Source organism: Ostrinia nubilalis, chromosome 24 (assembly GCF_963855985.1).
Source record: "Ostrinia nubilalis chromosome 24, ilOstNubi1.1, whole genome shotgun sequence".
NCBI classification, from domain to species: domain Eukaryota; kingdom Metazoa; phylum Arthropoda; class Insecta; order Lepidoptera; family Crambidae; genus Ostrinia; species Ostrinia nubilalis.
In genome coordinates this window covers 970,358-986,792 of record NC_087111.1, presented here as the reverse complement: position 1 = coordinate 986,792, position 16,435 = coordinate 970,358, and the positions used below count along the sequence as shown (strand labels likewise).

General features: G+C 37.5%; 1 protein-coding gene across 1 annotated transcript in view; it reads right to left on the bottom strand.

The window, feature by feature from the left end:
* Window positions 1-3,037: 3,037 nt before the first annotated feature.
* Window positions 3,038-16,435, bottom strand: part of LOC135083720 (uncharacterized) — a 108,731-nt gene continuing 95,333 nt past the window's right edge. Inside the window, exons 3-4 of the mRNA XM_063978444.1 lie at window positions 16,304-16,361; window positions 3,038-3,288 (exon numbers count right to left, since the gene is read on the bottom strand). Coding sequence (XP_063834514.1) covers window positions 3,170-3,288; window positions 16,304-16,361 — 177 coding nt within the window. The 3' untranslated portion in view covers window positions 3,038-3,169. The remainder of the gene's footprint in view (window positions 3,289-16,303; window positions 16,362-16,435) is intronic.

The window sequence follows — 16,435 nt, the reverse complement described above, 5'->3', positions numbered from 1 at the left end:
TGAACATTATTTTTTCGTGTCTAGTTAAAATGTGTGAAACAATCGTTTATTTTGTAATGATCCAGATATAATTTGATTTCATACTGTGGACGTTTGTTTATTATTTTAGAAGATTCCATCAGAAATTGACTCTATATTCACATTCTAATCATGGGACAATCAAATTTTAATGTTAGGACTACAAGAGACTTGGTATTAAATAACAGTTAGTTATTTGAAAATTTTACACGAAGAGAACACGTAAGTAAGTTCATAATAATAATCTTCAAGTAAAATCATATGTTCAGGGTACAAAAGTAAAATTGTGTTATTTTCCACGATTATTTCAATGAATATTTATCGCCAACCGACGAAGCCACGTGCAATTGCTTGCTGCATCCAAGTAAACACCAGGATGGAGGGATGAGCCAATGTTGGTTCTACTTAATTTGAAGTTACTGCAGCCAACAATGCAGTAGTTCCAAGTTGGAGCTATGCAGATTACTGTAACAGTAAACAGACGCACAACTTGACTGAATTTAGTTTGGAGATTATACAAATGCGTTCAGTAGACTTGATTCATATCGACCATGTCAAATGAATATCGTTTCGAATCCAATGTCGATAGAACGGATACAGGGCACATAGTACGCAGAACTGACGGCCGATGGGGCAGCAAGGTTCAGGAATGAGGCCGTGTACCGGAAAACGCAGCGTGGGACGTCCACCCACAAGGTGAACCGATAACATCACAAAGGTAGCAGAAAAGCTCTGGACGCAGGACGCTACCAATCGATCAACATGGAAAGCATTGGGGGAGGCCTATGTTCAGCAGTGGACGTCCTATGGCTGAAATGTTGATGATGATGATGATGAATAAGAAATACTTATTCTTGCCATCTAATCCCAAACTAAGAAAAGTTTGAACTATTGGTAGGTACAAAATAGCTCTTTCAACGTTATTTTAAAATTCGGGGCTTCTGAAACCAACTGTCCTATGGCACAAATATGGCTCAGAGAAATTCATAGCTCCCGCAGCCTCAAGCCAGCGGCAAAACAAAATAGATACAGCAATTGCATTCATTGCACCGTAGTACTAGTATACTGGGGTTTAAATTGTACGTCTGAGAAATCTGCACTGCTCTGGTGTCTGTTATGGTAAGAGTTATAAAGTCTGTCTGTTCGTCTAGTTCTATCATTTTTGTGTAGAGATTGAGATAATTCCTTTCTTTTCCGTTAAAAAATTGAAGGGTTTGTAGGTATATGTTCTGCTTGGAGACTTAGTTCTACACACATTGGCAGTGTTATGACCGCCGCTATACACTTGGTCCACTGCGTAGCATTGTATAGCAACAACATAATTCCATGGCGTTTAATCTTGCCACTAATTTATCAAAAATGAATCGTCGCATACCTTAGACAAGTAGCTATATTTGTCATGTAGTCATTGCCTAATCGCCAGTTTATTTCAGTACTTGTACGCTTTACTATTTTCTTGAATGAATTTCACCTTTTGTTTGGACTAAACTATTTCGAAGTACAAGTATTTTCATAACATAGGCAACATAGCATTGTACTCCGCAGTATCTCGTACGTGCAGGAGCTAGACTAAGGGCCAATTACCTGCGCCTTTGTTTGAATGCGCGACTTCATTTTGTGCGGAATTCTAAGATGGCAGGCATGTTAAAACGAGCCCTCTAACATTTAGAACTTTTTTGTTTTGTTTTTCTTGGAAAGATATTTTAAGTTTTAACAAAAGCAAGAACAGTTTTGCACTATGTCCGGAGTAGTCATAAAACTATACATTTGTAATGTATGGTTTACTTTACGCGATAGGTCAAATATCTATCATTTGTTTTCTCTAGTACATAATCTGTATATTGGCGGATACGGATCGGATGTAATGCGAAACCGTTCTTGAAAGGTGAATGCTATGCCCTTAGAGGTTTTGGGCAGGGTGCATGTATGTCTATCATTTACAACAGTTAAATCACACATTGTGATGCAAATAACTTATTTGAATTTGAACGTATGTGACGAACTTACGCCCGTATTCACAAACATTACTATGAGGTCTCACAGTGCGCGTGGACGCACAGGGTGACACACGAACCAATCACAGAGCTCTATTTAATTCAACGCTGTGCGTTCAATTTTTTGCTTCACATAAGCAAGCATCGTTTGTGAATAAGGGCGTTAGTTTTTTTGTTTGCATTTTACGGCTTTGAACCAATTACATTAATCCAATCCAATCCAATTAAAATTTAATGATAGTACGTGACTAGGTACGTGATATCAGTTCATAACAAGTTATTCTTTATAGCCGAATTAAAGCGATCCAAAGGTATCATTATAATTTCTGAAGCAAACCTCATTATCATGTCTGTCATCTTAATTTATGTTGTTCATAAGCTTTAAATATTAATCAGTTAAGCCATCAAGTGAGCCTTTGACCACTCAAGAGGCTACATCTAACTGGCATCAAGCCTTTGATCATGTCTGGAAAATTAACAACTGGGTATTTGGGTAACCCGTTCTATTACAGTGGCTTCAGTTATAATAAGATTCTTAGTGAACTATAGTGGTATAAATCAGACCTCGATTTTGTAGCATGATGGGCCATCATTGATGGCAGACTAAAATAAATTCAACTTTGCTTAAAAAAGTGTTTTGTTGAAAAAAATAACTACTGTCTATATGAAAGCAAATTATATTAGGATCATTTGCTGCATGATCAGAATTTAAAAAACACTAAAACATTTCCAACTGTATAGATAGTGCCATCCACGAAGATGCGCTCCACCATTCGTCCTAATCTTTTATAATTTATGTATGCGTGCTTCCGCTAATGTTTGAGTGTTATCGGTACACGCTAAATGATCCATGAGTGCACATGCACACTAACAATAATTTCGCGATTAACGCTCGGATCAAACTTCCCGCACCCCGCGCTTCCCTCGACCAAAAATTGGTGGGGCGCGTCTTCGTGGATGGCACTGTCTATAACATCAAACGAATAAAGAACATTTTACTGAAAACCATAAAATCCTCTCACATAAATCTTCTTGTCAACACCAGTAGACTCCATGGAAGCTTCACGTCTCAATAGCTCCTCTAGAATCTCACAACTGAAAGGTCTAATTGAATACATACGCTAACCAAAAGAACTAAAGTATGGTAAAGTCGCCGGTCAGCGCGCGAGCAGGGCGATTACTGCTCCTGCGATCAGCGTGAGGACCACAGGACTTCGGGAGAGGGCGCTGTTGCACTCATCTACGTCGCAGCAGAACGTCCTGGCTCCCCACCATTCTGTGGACAAGGGGGAACTTTAATTTGAAGGAAGGGTTAAAAGATTAATGCCCGTTTTCACTATCAATCCCTAATTTTTAAGTGAACCCTATGGTAACAAATAACAGGAACTTTGTTGCTATAGGGGTCACTTAAAAATTAGGAATTGATGGTGAAAACGGGCATAAGGTTGGGTTGCACCAACTTATTTTAGCCGTGACTATAACTATAACTATTGTTTTTTAATGGAGTTTGGCAGACTTTTGACGTCGTTTGTTATAGTTAAAGTTAGATGGTGCAACCCAGGGTAAGTGTACCCAATTTGGGACAATTAATATACGACAAAGATATGAATATAAGAGGCGAATAATTTGTGAATATTAGCTAGCAGGCCTCCCCAAACGGTCTGACCCGTATAGCCAGCGTGGAAAGTGTAGTCCATATCTTCCAATGGCTCTGGTAAAGTGGAGTGTAGACCAAATGACCTGATTGATTATGTGTACAAATAAAAATGATCTTGTTAAAACCTCCAGCTAAGCTAAAAATATATTTGTGTACACGACGATAGTCCAGCGGTTTCTTAAACCTTTTAGAAAAAATTGACTGAATCTAAAGTGCAATCAAATGTTCTAATAAAAACAAGGATCAATTAAACAAAGTGTTTGTTTTTGTCCTCCTTGGGATTCGAGCCAAGAATATCTGAAAATCGAAAATGGAAGACGATTAGTCTCCTCTTCAGTCAGCAAAATTGATGTAGAACATTGACGAAGACTAATATCATTTGAGTATAAGATCGATCGAAGTGTCTATCGCAGTCTATTCGAATATTAGGATCTACATTCGACGTCAAATAAATCGCACCTCCCGCGACAAGCATTTTCAAACGTATGCATCCCCACTTCCCACCAATATTGGTACCATTTAAAAGCCTAGTTCTAACCTTCATTTCATTAAAGGAAAGGTTTTTACCCCAAAAATGTGTCTTTAGAAGGATCCAGAGTCACTTCTTCAAAAAATAGGTAGTTACGCTTAACAGTTTTATAGCCATAAAAGCTGGCTCTACCAGCTTTTATGGCTATAAAACTGTTAAGTTGGGTTTAATTGCTATCCATCTGTTAAAGAGAACACTTGAGATCATTATTTGGTTTTATAACCATAAAAATTGGTCTAATTGATCCCATAGGTGGGCCAAAAGTGAGGTATTTTTTCAAGTCACATTTATGGTATATGTTAATCATTTATTAAGAAATTAAATGTGTTTTTCTTTAAGGATATTTATAGGGCTTTCAAATAACACCAATATTGTTGGGGCACTATGATTGTGTCAGAAGAAAATCGTTAAAGTTCGCGTCGCGGAAGGTGCGGTTTATTTGATGTTGAGTACATTATTATTCAAGTAGACAATATTAATAAATCATTATTAGGAGAGAAAAATGGCTCCTATCATCGCTACCATATATTATTATTGGCGCAATATATCACAGGGAGGATGTGTTAACAGAATCTTATCGGGGCCGCACACGCCTGTGGTAATTACTGACGATAATTAATACGGGGTCTTAATGATTTAGTGGTTAGCTAGTTTATTTCGTGAATGTAGAGGTTCTGGTACAACAATCTAAAATCGAAATTTTAGATTGGTTTTGTGAAAACGTTTCATTTTAGACCTAAAATGTAGGTACTTGAGATACATAGATAGATTTTATCGGTTTTTTTTTTGGTGCGTCATTATTCTATTTTACCTTTAATTCATACCTAAAGATAAGTAATAGAGACATACAAGTTGGTTTATAAAATGCTACCTAGCAAAAAATACCCTTAATTTCTGCCATAATTAAGTGACAATGTGCCAACATCAAAGCTACCAGGCCATGTATCCGGACTTGTCCCGCTAATGCTGACGTGGAACATTAGTAACCGCGAGCGATGGCGATGGCTGTCCATCTAGCCGCGCCATTTGTTAGCGCTAAGCCCGCAGATAGCGCAGTCGTACGGATTAATAGCGCGGATATATTTGGCGGAATTTGTCAGGGGTTATGTGGAGGCTGGCAGTTTCAACGCTTAAAACTAAACCAACTTTGGACATAGTTAGTTGAGTTTGTATTTGGTCGCGTTTCAACCAACTCTCTTGCCTTCTCACCATAGACTGTGTTTTAAAGTAGGTAATTAGGGTTACATTTTAATGTATTTCCTGTATCAATTTATTAAAAAAGAGGCTGACAAAGGGTTTCTTCCACCATTTCTTAGCACCAGCTCGTGTGAATGTGATATTGTCTAGTTCAGTGATTCGTCCCACAACATGTTTGTCCCACTGGGACGAACGTGTTGTGGGACGAATCACTGAACTAGCCGTCCCGAAGTGTTGGCAGGGCAACCTTTAATTGGGACGTGTAAAAGCGCTTTCTGAAAGCCTACCTACTTACAAAAAAAAAACTTTTTTTTTCTTAGTTTCAGTTGTGCTCATTTTGTCCTTTTCCTTAAAAAAATGTATTTTGCTATTACATAATTATACCAATTAAAGTAAGTCTCTCACATGTCATGAATATCGACACCAACATTTTTATCGTGACAAAATCCCATACAAAATCGCGTGATCACGTGACATGACGATACGACGATCATGCGAGATATTATAGGTAAAATGGCGCCATTACAGTTATTCTATTCATTGCTGTATAAAGGTATAATGAATGGTTGTTACTAACATAAGCTCTATAATTGCAGTAACAAATTCTTAGAAACACATGTTAGAGTCATATCACCTGTTTACGTCCAAACGTCTTTAAAATATTTAAAAATAACAGTATCGACACAATAACAAAGCCTTTTATGAATGCCTGGCTGTATGACAGGTTACACTCTTAAGTATTTCTGCTGTGATCCGTGCATATAGAGTGAACCGTCGCAAGGACGCGAATAGGCATTAAGACCCTAGTTTTTGTCAATTTGGACATACCAAAATGAAAAATCGTTAATTTTTTCAGAACTCACTATCACGAATGAAAAATTAAGGTTTACAGAATATTTTTATGAACGAATAGTAGGTAATATCCCGGGATGACAAAATGAAATATTGTATCCATCTAGTCAATCCAATAAGGCAATCCTATATTAGCATAATGTAAATAAAAAAAATCTATTCATTTTTTACGTCTTCTCTCCTAAGTCGTTAAGCCAATGTAGGTACGACCTTATACATCGAGCTTAACACTTTGGCACCTTAAATAAAAGAGATTTTTTGAAAGCCTAATCGCAAATAAGGAATATTTTTTATGACTTTTAGGCTGAGTTGCACCACCTAATTTTGACCGTAACTTTAACGATAACCGCGTTTTTGTATGAAGTATGACAGATTTTTTACGTTTGTCAAAGATAAAGTAAGATGGTGCAATAAGTGTTATTTATTACGACTGTAGGTAATATGTAGAGTCCAACTTGTTTCTTTTCAGCCAAATGACGTCCACTGCTGGACAAAGGCCTCCCCCAAGGATTTCTATAATGACCGGTCCTGCGTTGCCCGCATGCAGGTACTTTCCATGACATTCACCAGATCGTCGGTTTATTAAAGTAAATTACAATGTTAATTATTTTTAATTAAATGTATTAATTACGACAGGTTTACCTAGTGGGGGCCACTTACTTCACTATTTCATACTTCTTTCCCGTTTTATCTAAATGTATGCAGTGTAACACAATGTGAGTTCTCGATTTATCGACTGCTGATGCTATTAAAAATGCATTAAACTGCATTGTAGCGCATAAATAACGTCAATCGTGTAAACGATACCCGTAATAGTTTGCATGTGCACTATCAGACAATCATTTACAACCTCGTAGGAACACATAGAAATAGCACATAATTAAAGCTCTCACGGAACATATTTATTGTAACTGATTTTGCCACCGTCGGATCTGGGGGCACGGCAGTGCCCCCGCCAAGTCGAGCGCGAAGCAAACACTGCCGTACCATCCTTTACTGGAACCATTTCGCCGCATTTTCAGGCCTCTATTTGAGAACCTCTGGATAAGACCAGAACGCAGAAATTTTTGTCATCTAGTAAGCTATAATCACATACTTAAAATCCAAAATTTCAAGTCTGTAGGTCATTTAGTTCCGAAGTTAAGCGAAAGCAAAGTTTCGCATTTACGACACTCACTCACTCACTCACTCACTGATGATCATCAAAATAGAACTAGTACTTCCCATTAACTCAGAGAGCTGAAATTTGGTACAGAGTTAGGGTTTAATGACTACATAAAGGGAAAACTATAAAAACTAGGAAAATCGAAGATCTGGAGTAACACCACATTCATAAATCAATACTACTAGCGCCACACCGGCACCGTGGTGTTCGCCTGTACCGCTCACAGCTAGAAAGCGTGGCACTTGTTATTAAAACAATTTCTGATTCGTTGTCCATTTTAAAGGTCGTTGAGTTTATTTGTGTTTAATATCGTAAAAAAAATGTCGATGATATTAAAAGATAAGACGCCGACGTTAAATAATTATGCCACTTTCTACAAAAAGAAGTGAAATCCCACCAAAAACATTCTGTAAAAAATTAGCCAAGTCTCGATGGAGCTGCCTGTTTATCTCTAAAAAGTAATGAAATCTAGACAAAGTCGTGCCAAGTCTATGGTTCCTTACTGCGATTTCTTTATTATTATATTTAATGTTGTGTGACTTGGCCGTTGAACAATCTTTATTAAGATAATCATACATAAGTATTATTGAAATACGCAGCTTTATTAAGCCTACAATTGACTGGTTATTGAATCAACGTTTTCCAAGTGCAATTTATTTTCCATCGTCAATGCGTAGCGGTTTTGGCGACAGATTGGTGCAATGGTGTCATGGAGCATCTGGTTTGGTACCCTTCAACGGCCAAGTCACACAACATTAAATATAATAATAAAGAAATCGCAGTAAGGAACCATAGACTTGGCACGACTTTGTCTAGATTTCATTACTTTTTAGAGATAAACAGGCAGCTCCATCGAGACTTGGCTAATTTTTTACAGAATGTTTTTGGTGGGATAACTTTTAACTGAAGAATAAGTTTGACACATTGACAGTTTCAGTATGGGAAATATGTCAAAATTACAAGATACTAAAAATCAACGGTGTGCACCTGCTCTAAAAGTTATCCGACTATGGTAGTTATGAAGTATTGTAATCTGATTCAAACCACCAATCTAGGCATTTTGATCCAGTTTGAATTACAGTTGCAAGAGAAACAAAACATCAAGTACATCATATCCTTAAACTTCTTTCCGCTAGTTACTTATTTACAAAACAATTTGAATGTGACTTCCCAACACTCAAAACCCCCGCCCAAAACATTTATCCACACTAAAACATGGTCGTAAAACAAAATGTATGTCGGAACATAAAACAAAGACTTAGCGGTCGTTCAGATCGGTTTATGATAATTGAGGCGCGACTGTATCGCTTTTTTATTCGCGTATGTGTACAGAGCTGTCATAAGTCAGTAAATTCAACGGGTACACAAAAACTTCTTGTTTTCTGTAACGCTTCAACTACACCAACGCGGGCAGGATCGCCATCGCCGCCGGCAATGACAGGTCGCATGACTTACGGAAAATCTGACCCTAGTGTCAGAACTGTTAGACTAAATGAACCCGTCATTCATAGGCTTTTGACATAACTCAATCGGTTCTAAAAGGTTATTGTAGTTTTCAAAGCATGGGATTGTACCTATTTATGTTTTGGACAAATAAGTGGACATGACTCTATATTTTCCTAAAGAATAAATATATGAGATTTACTGTGTGTCCATCCTTCAAATCGAATCAGTGCGGTTTCTGAGTTTAGTTTCAATCTTACCACTGAAGGCTTTAAAAGATGAAGATTACTTATTAAAAATCCATAAAATGTTGTTCAATACCTTCTACTAAATGTATGCCAGTAATTATGCCACTATCGCATAACATTTCGTTTTCGACATAATCAGGTGATCCGTCTGCTCGTTTGCCTCCTATCACATAAAAAAAAAAATGTTTAGTAATAAATTCAACTGCAATTTCAAATTCGTAATAAAAAATTTAGTCGACCTTTAGTATATACAGGTGTATAATAATTTAATTTCAATGCACATTTTAGGAAGGTAATAAAATAATGGCCGTTACAGCTTGATGTTTATTCATAAAACGCTTTACAGTCATGATGGCAGTAAAAGTGAAAGTACTAACATAATTTTGTTAGAATGTACCTACTTGTAATAATTGTACATAACTCTACTTTTTTCCACCTTACCCTTTTTATTTGGACTGTCCTCTCTCCGAGTGTGGTATGGTAGAGATCGTTTTTAGACTTCCCACAGACTACAAACTTCTAGTCGGACGATAGTTGGGCTAATTTGTATGAAGAACTATCGGCCAACTAAAAATTGGTGGTCTGCGGCTAGGCTAAGGGATAAGACTGTGCTGTGCGTTCCACCTTTGTTTCTTCTTTATTATTATTCTAACACTAGCTTTTGCCCGCGGCTTCACCCGCGTGATATTTAGTTTCTCACAGATTGTCATAAGTTATAGCTTATATGTTATTCTGGGTTATAAACAATAATACTGTAAAGTTTCGTCAAAATCCGTTCAGTAATTTTTGCGTGAAAGAGTAACAAACATCCAGACATCGAGACACCCATACAAACTTTCGCATTTATATTAGTAAGAAAAAAATGGTAGTGAAAAAAAGTTAACTGTCTTTCCATCGATTCAAAGCAATTTTTAAATTAGGAACGTATTGTTTCAAAACTTTTTAGTTTGTAGTAACGCAAATTTATAACGTTCGAATTTTGAATTTCTTGACACCCGATCCAACCAACCATAAACTTGTGAACCCCGTTGAGATTTCGAAGTTTCTGTTGACGTTTGGCATGATGCAACTTATGCGTGATGTCATGAAAAATAGTCGTGTCTGTTTTTGCACAGAGTTTTGTAGAAAGTGCTATTAAATAGTGTTATTGTGTCAAAGTGATAATATAGTGTAATATTTTGGTGCTCTGCTTCTTTAATCTGACTCCTAGACCGAGTAGGTTGTTGTGAAAGTGAAATTAAGTTTCAAAGGTGACTGTTTTTCAAATGCACGTGCTTTTACCTAGTTCTGAAGGACTGCTGAATTTACCAAGTAAGTGTTTCACTTATTCATTCATTTTCATTCGATAGTTTTCAGAACTCGGAGACGCAGCTGTAATTTTCCTTATTTTTGTTTCTTGTTTTCCTCAATTTTGTAAAACATCCATCACAAAACTTTGCTATTCAAGCCCCCTTGTGTCTTTTTAGACGTGTATTTGTGTCGTTTATTATATTGAATCGTATTGCTTTGGATTCGATTCCACGTGTGTCATACAAAAAGTATTACTAACATACGAGGAAATCGAATTACACCTACACTTAGCGGGCTTACTTACAATTACCTTTCATACTTACCTACACTTGCGGTTTTAATGGAATTAGATTGGCATGTTTCGGAATACATCACTTGTGGATCTTAACAAAATTTATTTATCTACATACTTAAGTAGGTATATCTATAAAAGCGAAAGGTCACTGACTCATTCACTCATCACGAAATCTCAGAAACTACAAGTGCTAGGAGTCTCAAATTTTGCATGTGGGTTCCTTTTAGAACGTAGGTGCTCACCAAGACGGATTTTACGAAACTCCACCCCTATGAGAGTAAAACGGGATCCATGTGTACGAAGTCGCGGGCGGCCGCTAGTTACTAATAATATTTAAGGGTTAGTAGTAGTTTCGCACGATTTTCCTTCGCACGAATGTGCGAAACATCCCAATAATATTTTTTTTTAGTAGGCGTTTCGCCCGGATGTACTAAATTATTAAAATCCCGTGCGAATCGACTCTTTTTTGAACTAGTAGTATGCGAATCGTGCGAAACTACTACTAACCCATATTTAAACTGGGTTAGTAGTAGTTTCGCACGATTTTCCTGCGCACGAATGTGCGAACGTCCCCTTTCAATAATTTTTTTTTACTAGTAATCGCATACTACTATTTAAAAAAAGAGTCAATTCGCACGCGATTTTAATACTTTTAATACATCCGGGCGAAACGCCCACTAAAAAAAATATTATTGAAAGAGGATATTTCGCACATTCGTGCGAAGGAAAATCGTGCGAAACTACTACTTACCCTTTAAACTAAGTACTACTCTCAGATTACTCGTAATACTAATAGTCTTTTAACATCCGATTTCTCTCAAGTTCACCAAAGTCAATGCTCGGTCAATTTAGCTAAACCGATTTGGTCGTTAATCAAGCCACGTTGGAATTAAGACCATCTGTTTTGTACGGGCCATTTCAAATAGTTTAAATTAATCATTAATTCTGAGGTCAAGACCGGTGGGACCTAGACTTTGAGAGGGTTTAGACCTAGCCATAATTTGGCAGTAGGTAAAGTTAGTCTGTCTGTCACCTTTTCATGCATAAACCACTGAAGCGAATTAGATTAAACTTGGTATTAGAGATAGTTTGAGACCTACAGAAAAACAAAATAGTTTTTATACCTGAACAATAGCTGAACAGTGAAAGGTGCCGGACTGGCCTACTCGAGGAACGCGGGTCCGAACCCTGCCGCCGCTCGACTATTGTGGTAAACTTAGTCGTTCGTTCGTTTCAGCCAAATGACGTACATTGCTGGATAAAGGCCTCCACTAAGGATTTCCACAAAGACAGGTGGTCACTACTCAAACACTCTTCTGCTCAAGCGGCCATCAGCTCTACGAGATATACTCGTAACACAAGCATGTTTACTTACCACAAGAGGTTAACACGAGTTTTAAAAAAATACTGAAATTCAAGGGCGAAGACGCGGGCCAAAGCTTGTGTAAAACAAATCAAAATCCGAGTGAAACCGCGTGTGAAAGTTAGTCGGCAATTAAGTCCAGCTCATTGTAACAGTGCAGCACATGGCCTGTCGGGTCGTTTGTCAATGCCGTTTCATAAATTACTACCCGCGTTGGGATGTAGCACGGGCACAATTGGGACTGATGGAGTGAGCTCATTTCTCAATGGGCTATATTAGCTTTTTCGTTGAAAAATACAATATTTAGGTTCGTTTTTGAATGGGAAGTAATAAATAACAACAAAAGAGTTATAAGGTATTAGATGGTACTACTAGACAAGATGTTTAGAATAAAAATTCTTACAAAACGCCGATGGGTACTGGTTACTTTATTCGTTCAAAATAAATGTAATCAAGTTAGTTAAAGTCCTATCACTTGGTATTAACCGGGAATGTGTTTTTTTTTTGTCTGGGACTCAAAACTTCCGGATTGAGATTATCTTACCACTAAGTATGTGCTATGCATGAACACTATTTTAAGAAACATTTCTAAATAATAAGCTACTAATAATTTAATGTCATTAATGAGAGATTAATGAGGTCGTCGGTCCACCTTGCGTCCTACGCTGCGCTTTCCGGTACGTGGCCTCCACTCCAGAACATGCATCAGCCGTCAGTTCTGCGTACTATGTACCCTGCCCATTGCCACTTCAGCTTGCTAATCCGTTGGCCAACCGGCCATTGTGGAAATCATTGGGGCAGACCTATGTTCAGCAGTGGACGTCCTATGGCTGAAATGATGATGATGAAAGAGATATTTATCATTTTTCATTTTTTATAGAGTCTATAATGTAGATACTTCTCACTTTAGACACATCAATTTCAGGGCATATTGAACCTACCACGTTTCCCTCAGTTATACGACGGGCAAAGTTAACACTATTAATATCGGCCATTAGGCATTGTAGAGACTCACGCTCTGTCGAGGACTTAGCGCTCAAATTGAGTGTTCGTTCGCACATTTGGGATCTGTGTTAAAGGATCCAAGGCTAAATACCTATTGTATACTGAAACAACGATGAAGTATGAATGTAAACTGAATAATAGCTGTGATGAATCTTGAATCTTAAGCCCAGATTAAATGATTCAAGTTGATGATACAAGTAGGTCCAAATATTGAAGTGATTGGTTAACAATCTCTGAATAGTCTGATCATGTCCAAGGCTGTAGTAGCACAACTCGTCAAGTTGTAGCTACATGAGTAGGTATTACATAGTTGTATAATAAATGTCGCATTTCAGTCCCTTTGCTCGCAGTTATAAACGCTAAAGTCTAAAATCTTGAATTACGGAACAGCTGCCTATACAATTTCACTATAGCGTGTTTTGTTCAGAATATGTATAAAGTCATATTAAGTCCCACGTTTACAACACACCTCTTATATAGCTGTACCTCCAAGTTTTACTTCACTTAACCTATGACCCCATAGTATATGCGACTTGGATTCAGGGTGAGTCAATCTCACCCTTAATAAATAACAGTCAAGATGGAACTGTCTACGCCAGGTCGGGCGTTATAACGTCGTAAGCATGACACTACCACTAAAGTTTATGGGTGCTTCAACTACCGCCTTGACATGTGAATGCTGTAGTAGGCAATGCTATACGACGTGCAATAGAAATTATTAATAGTTCAGGAGACAGCACTACGGTGTCTGTGCCTATTCGTGGGTCACTAGTTTGATCCCCATCGATCCCTGGACTTGACTACATAAATAACAGAAGCATTATTTGACTTAGTTGGATGGGGTTAACGGCATTATTAGTAATTTGTCGCATAAAACCAGACTGACTCACTTGTTTCCGAAGTGCTTAAAGGTAACTTAGTGCTTAAATATTGTATTTTATTTACTAAGTTCATGATGCACTACAAAAACTGAAAATATTTTTAACATAACCGTAAATTCTCCAGGAAGAAATTCCACTAGTTTTTAACTTCTCGAGTCGGAATTTACCGTTTAGTTTATAGTTATTCCAACCTGTCTCTGTGAATCTTGCTTGGTACAACCAGCATCAAAAGTTTATGCACTCTTCCGACTGTCATTTGCTTCTTGGTTTGCCTTATTTCTTTGGGAATAAGATCGACAAACTCTGAACCGTGCTATCCACCTTCGAAGTTGTCCTGGTATGTACCTCAATTTTATTTTATTTTATTCAATGGTAGAATGCACCTCAAGAGACACTAAAACTGCATACGAGCGAAGCAACTAACGCAGTCGTAAAGAACTTTTATGACATACTAGCTTTCCGCCCGCGGCTTCGCCCGCGTGGAATTTTGTCTGTCACAGAAAAACTTTATCGCGCGCGTCCCTGTTTCAAAAACCGGGATAAAAACTATCCTATGTTCTTTCCCGGGACTCAAACTATCTCTATGCCAAATTTCATCAAAATCGGTTGCGAGGTTTAAGCGGGAAAGCGTAACAGACAGACAGACAGACAGACAGACAGAGTTACTTTCGCATTTATAATATTAGTTGGGATAGGGCTCAGGGTACAGGACACCAGCTGCATTTGCATATTAAAACGAAAATTTTGCAACTAAAATAGTGCAAAATTTAATTTTCATCTTCGCTAAATGTTTCTCCCAAATTCTTAACATTTTTTCAAAGATTAGCATATTTAACCATTTTAATTTTCAGTGAGGCATTTCTGAATAATACAGCCATTAAAAAGCATGCAGGAGTTTTGTTTTTCGCACCATTATTATGAACGAATCGGTATTTTATGCAAAATGTTTTAACGACTTCGCAAACGGAATCCTTCGAGTGCTAAGCATTAGTTGCAGTATAAAATAAGCAAAGTAAGCTTTGGCCCGAAGCTCAAGCACGGTGCAGCGGTGTGAAGCTGGTTTCTGTTTAGAAAATGTCCGCAATGAGGGCTACCGTTTTAGCGCTCACCAGTTAGCGCCACTGTAGAGTAAGGTCCTGTCACTTGCTAGTAGCGAAGACAGTGGCGCTAACTGGTGAGCGCTAAAGTGGTAGGAGGACTATCGCAATTGCACTCATCAAGATAGCGCCACTGTAGAGTAAGGTCCTGTCAATCGCCAGGGGTGCCAACTGTTAAGTAAAAAAACGATAGCCCTCATTAAAATGCTTTGATTTTTAACAAAGCCGATTTTATATTTCGCTTCAATAAATTGCTAGAAAGGAAAATACAGAAAATTTCTTCATTGGAAGTAAGTTGACATTTACAGATGAGTTTATTTTCGGGTACACCAACCCAACGATTTGCTTCCGGGTAAACAAAGCTCTCAATCTATTCACATTTCACTTCCTGCACTAATCTCCGAATCACGGACGTATCAAAACTATTAACCATTTTGCTTTTTAAACAAAGCTGGACAGAATTTTCAATCCTTTCCCAAAAAACCTTATCTAGAGTCGAATAGTTTTGCATTGAAAAGAGCTTTTTAATCTCACAAAGCTTCACTAATTTTCTTTAGCGCTAAAAGTCTTTAACGCTACGGACATTTTTGAGGCAGACATTATGTATAAAATAATAAAAAAGATTTGTATTTTTTAAGAGATTTTAATCAAATAATAAAAAAGTTTTGATGCCATTTGAAACGGCTCCAAATTCTAACTAAACTAAAACTAACAGCCACCTATAGATTGAAATTCGTCCAATTTGGTCGGCAAACAAACCCAGTTCGTTAGGCTCGGTTCTAATTTGCGAATGTTATGTTACGTTTCGCTGCGGTCGGCTGAGCGATGTATGTGATACACTATGGTTGAGCGGCGCGCGGTTGGTGACAGATACATTGCTCGAGTTGACTAAAATTCGATGGTTATTGATTATTATAGAGGCAGAAGTGACACGAGCGGATTAATGTGGCTTTTAAAATTGATATTTTGATATGCTTACTCTGCTTTTGATGACTTTTAACATTAAAAAACGTCAAAATTTGAAAATCTGTCAAACTCCATACAAAATTACGTTATAGTTACGGTTAAAGTTTGGTGGTGCAACTCAGCCAAGTCAATTGCGTTTAGATTTTAAGAATTTGTGCTTGAGCAATGTCAAAGTTGATTGTTCGGAGCACTCGCGTTTCTGTTAACACTGGGAAATTTTGAAATTACGTTTACTTCTGTCAGCTTTTGTGATAAAGATTTCTTATTCTTATAATATGACAATTCGTTTCAAAACCAACGTACCTTTTTCTTTACAAGTGGGCACGCAGTCCCGGACCACCGTTAGCTCACTAACGTATTTCTGAAACAAAGAAAGATATCGATGAGTTAAAATAATTGCAGAACTCTTTGTTGACAAAGAAAGTTATAAGAGAA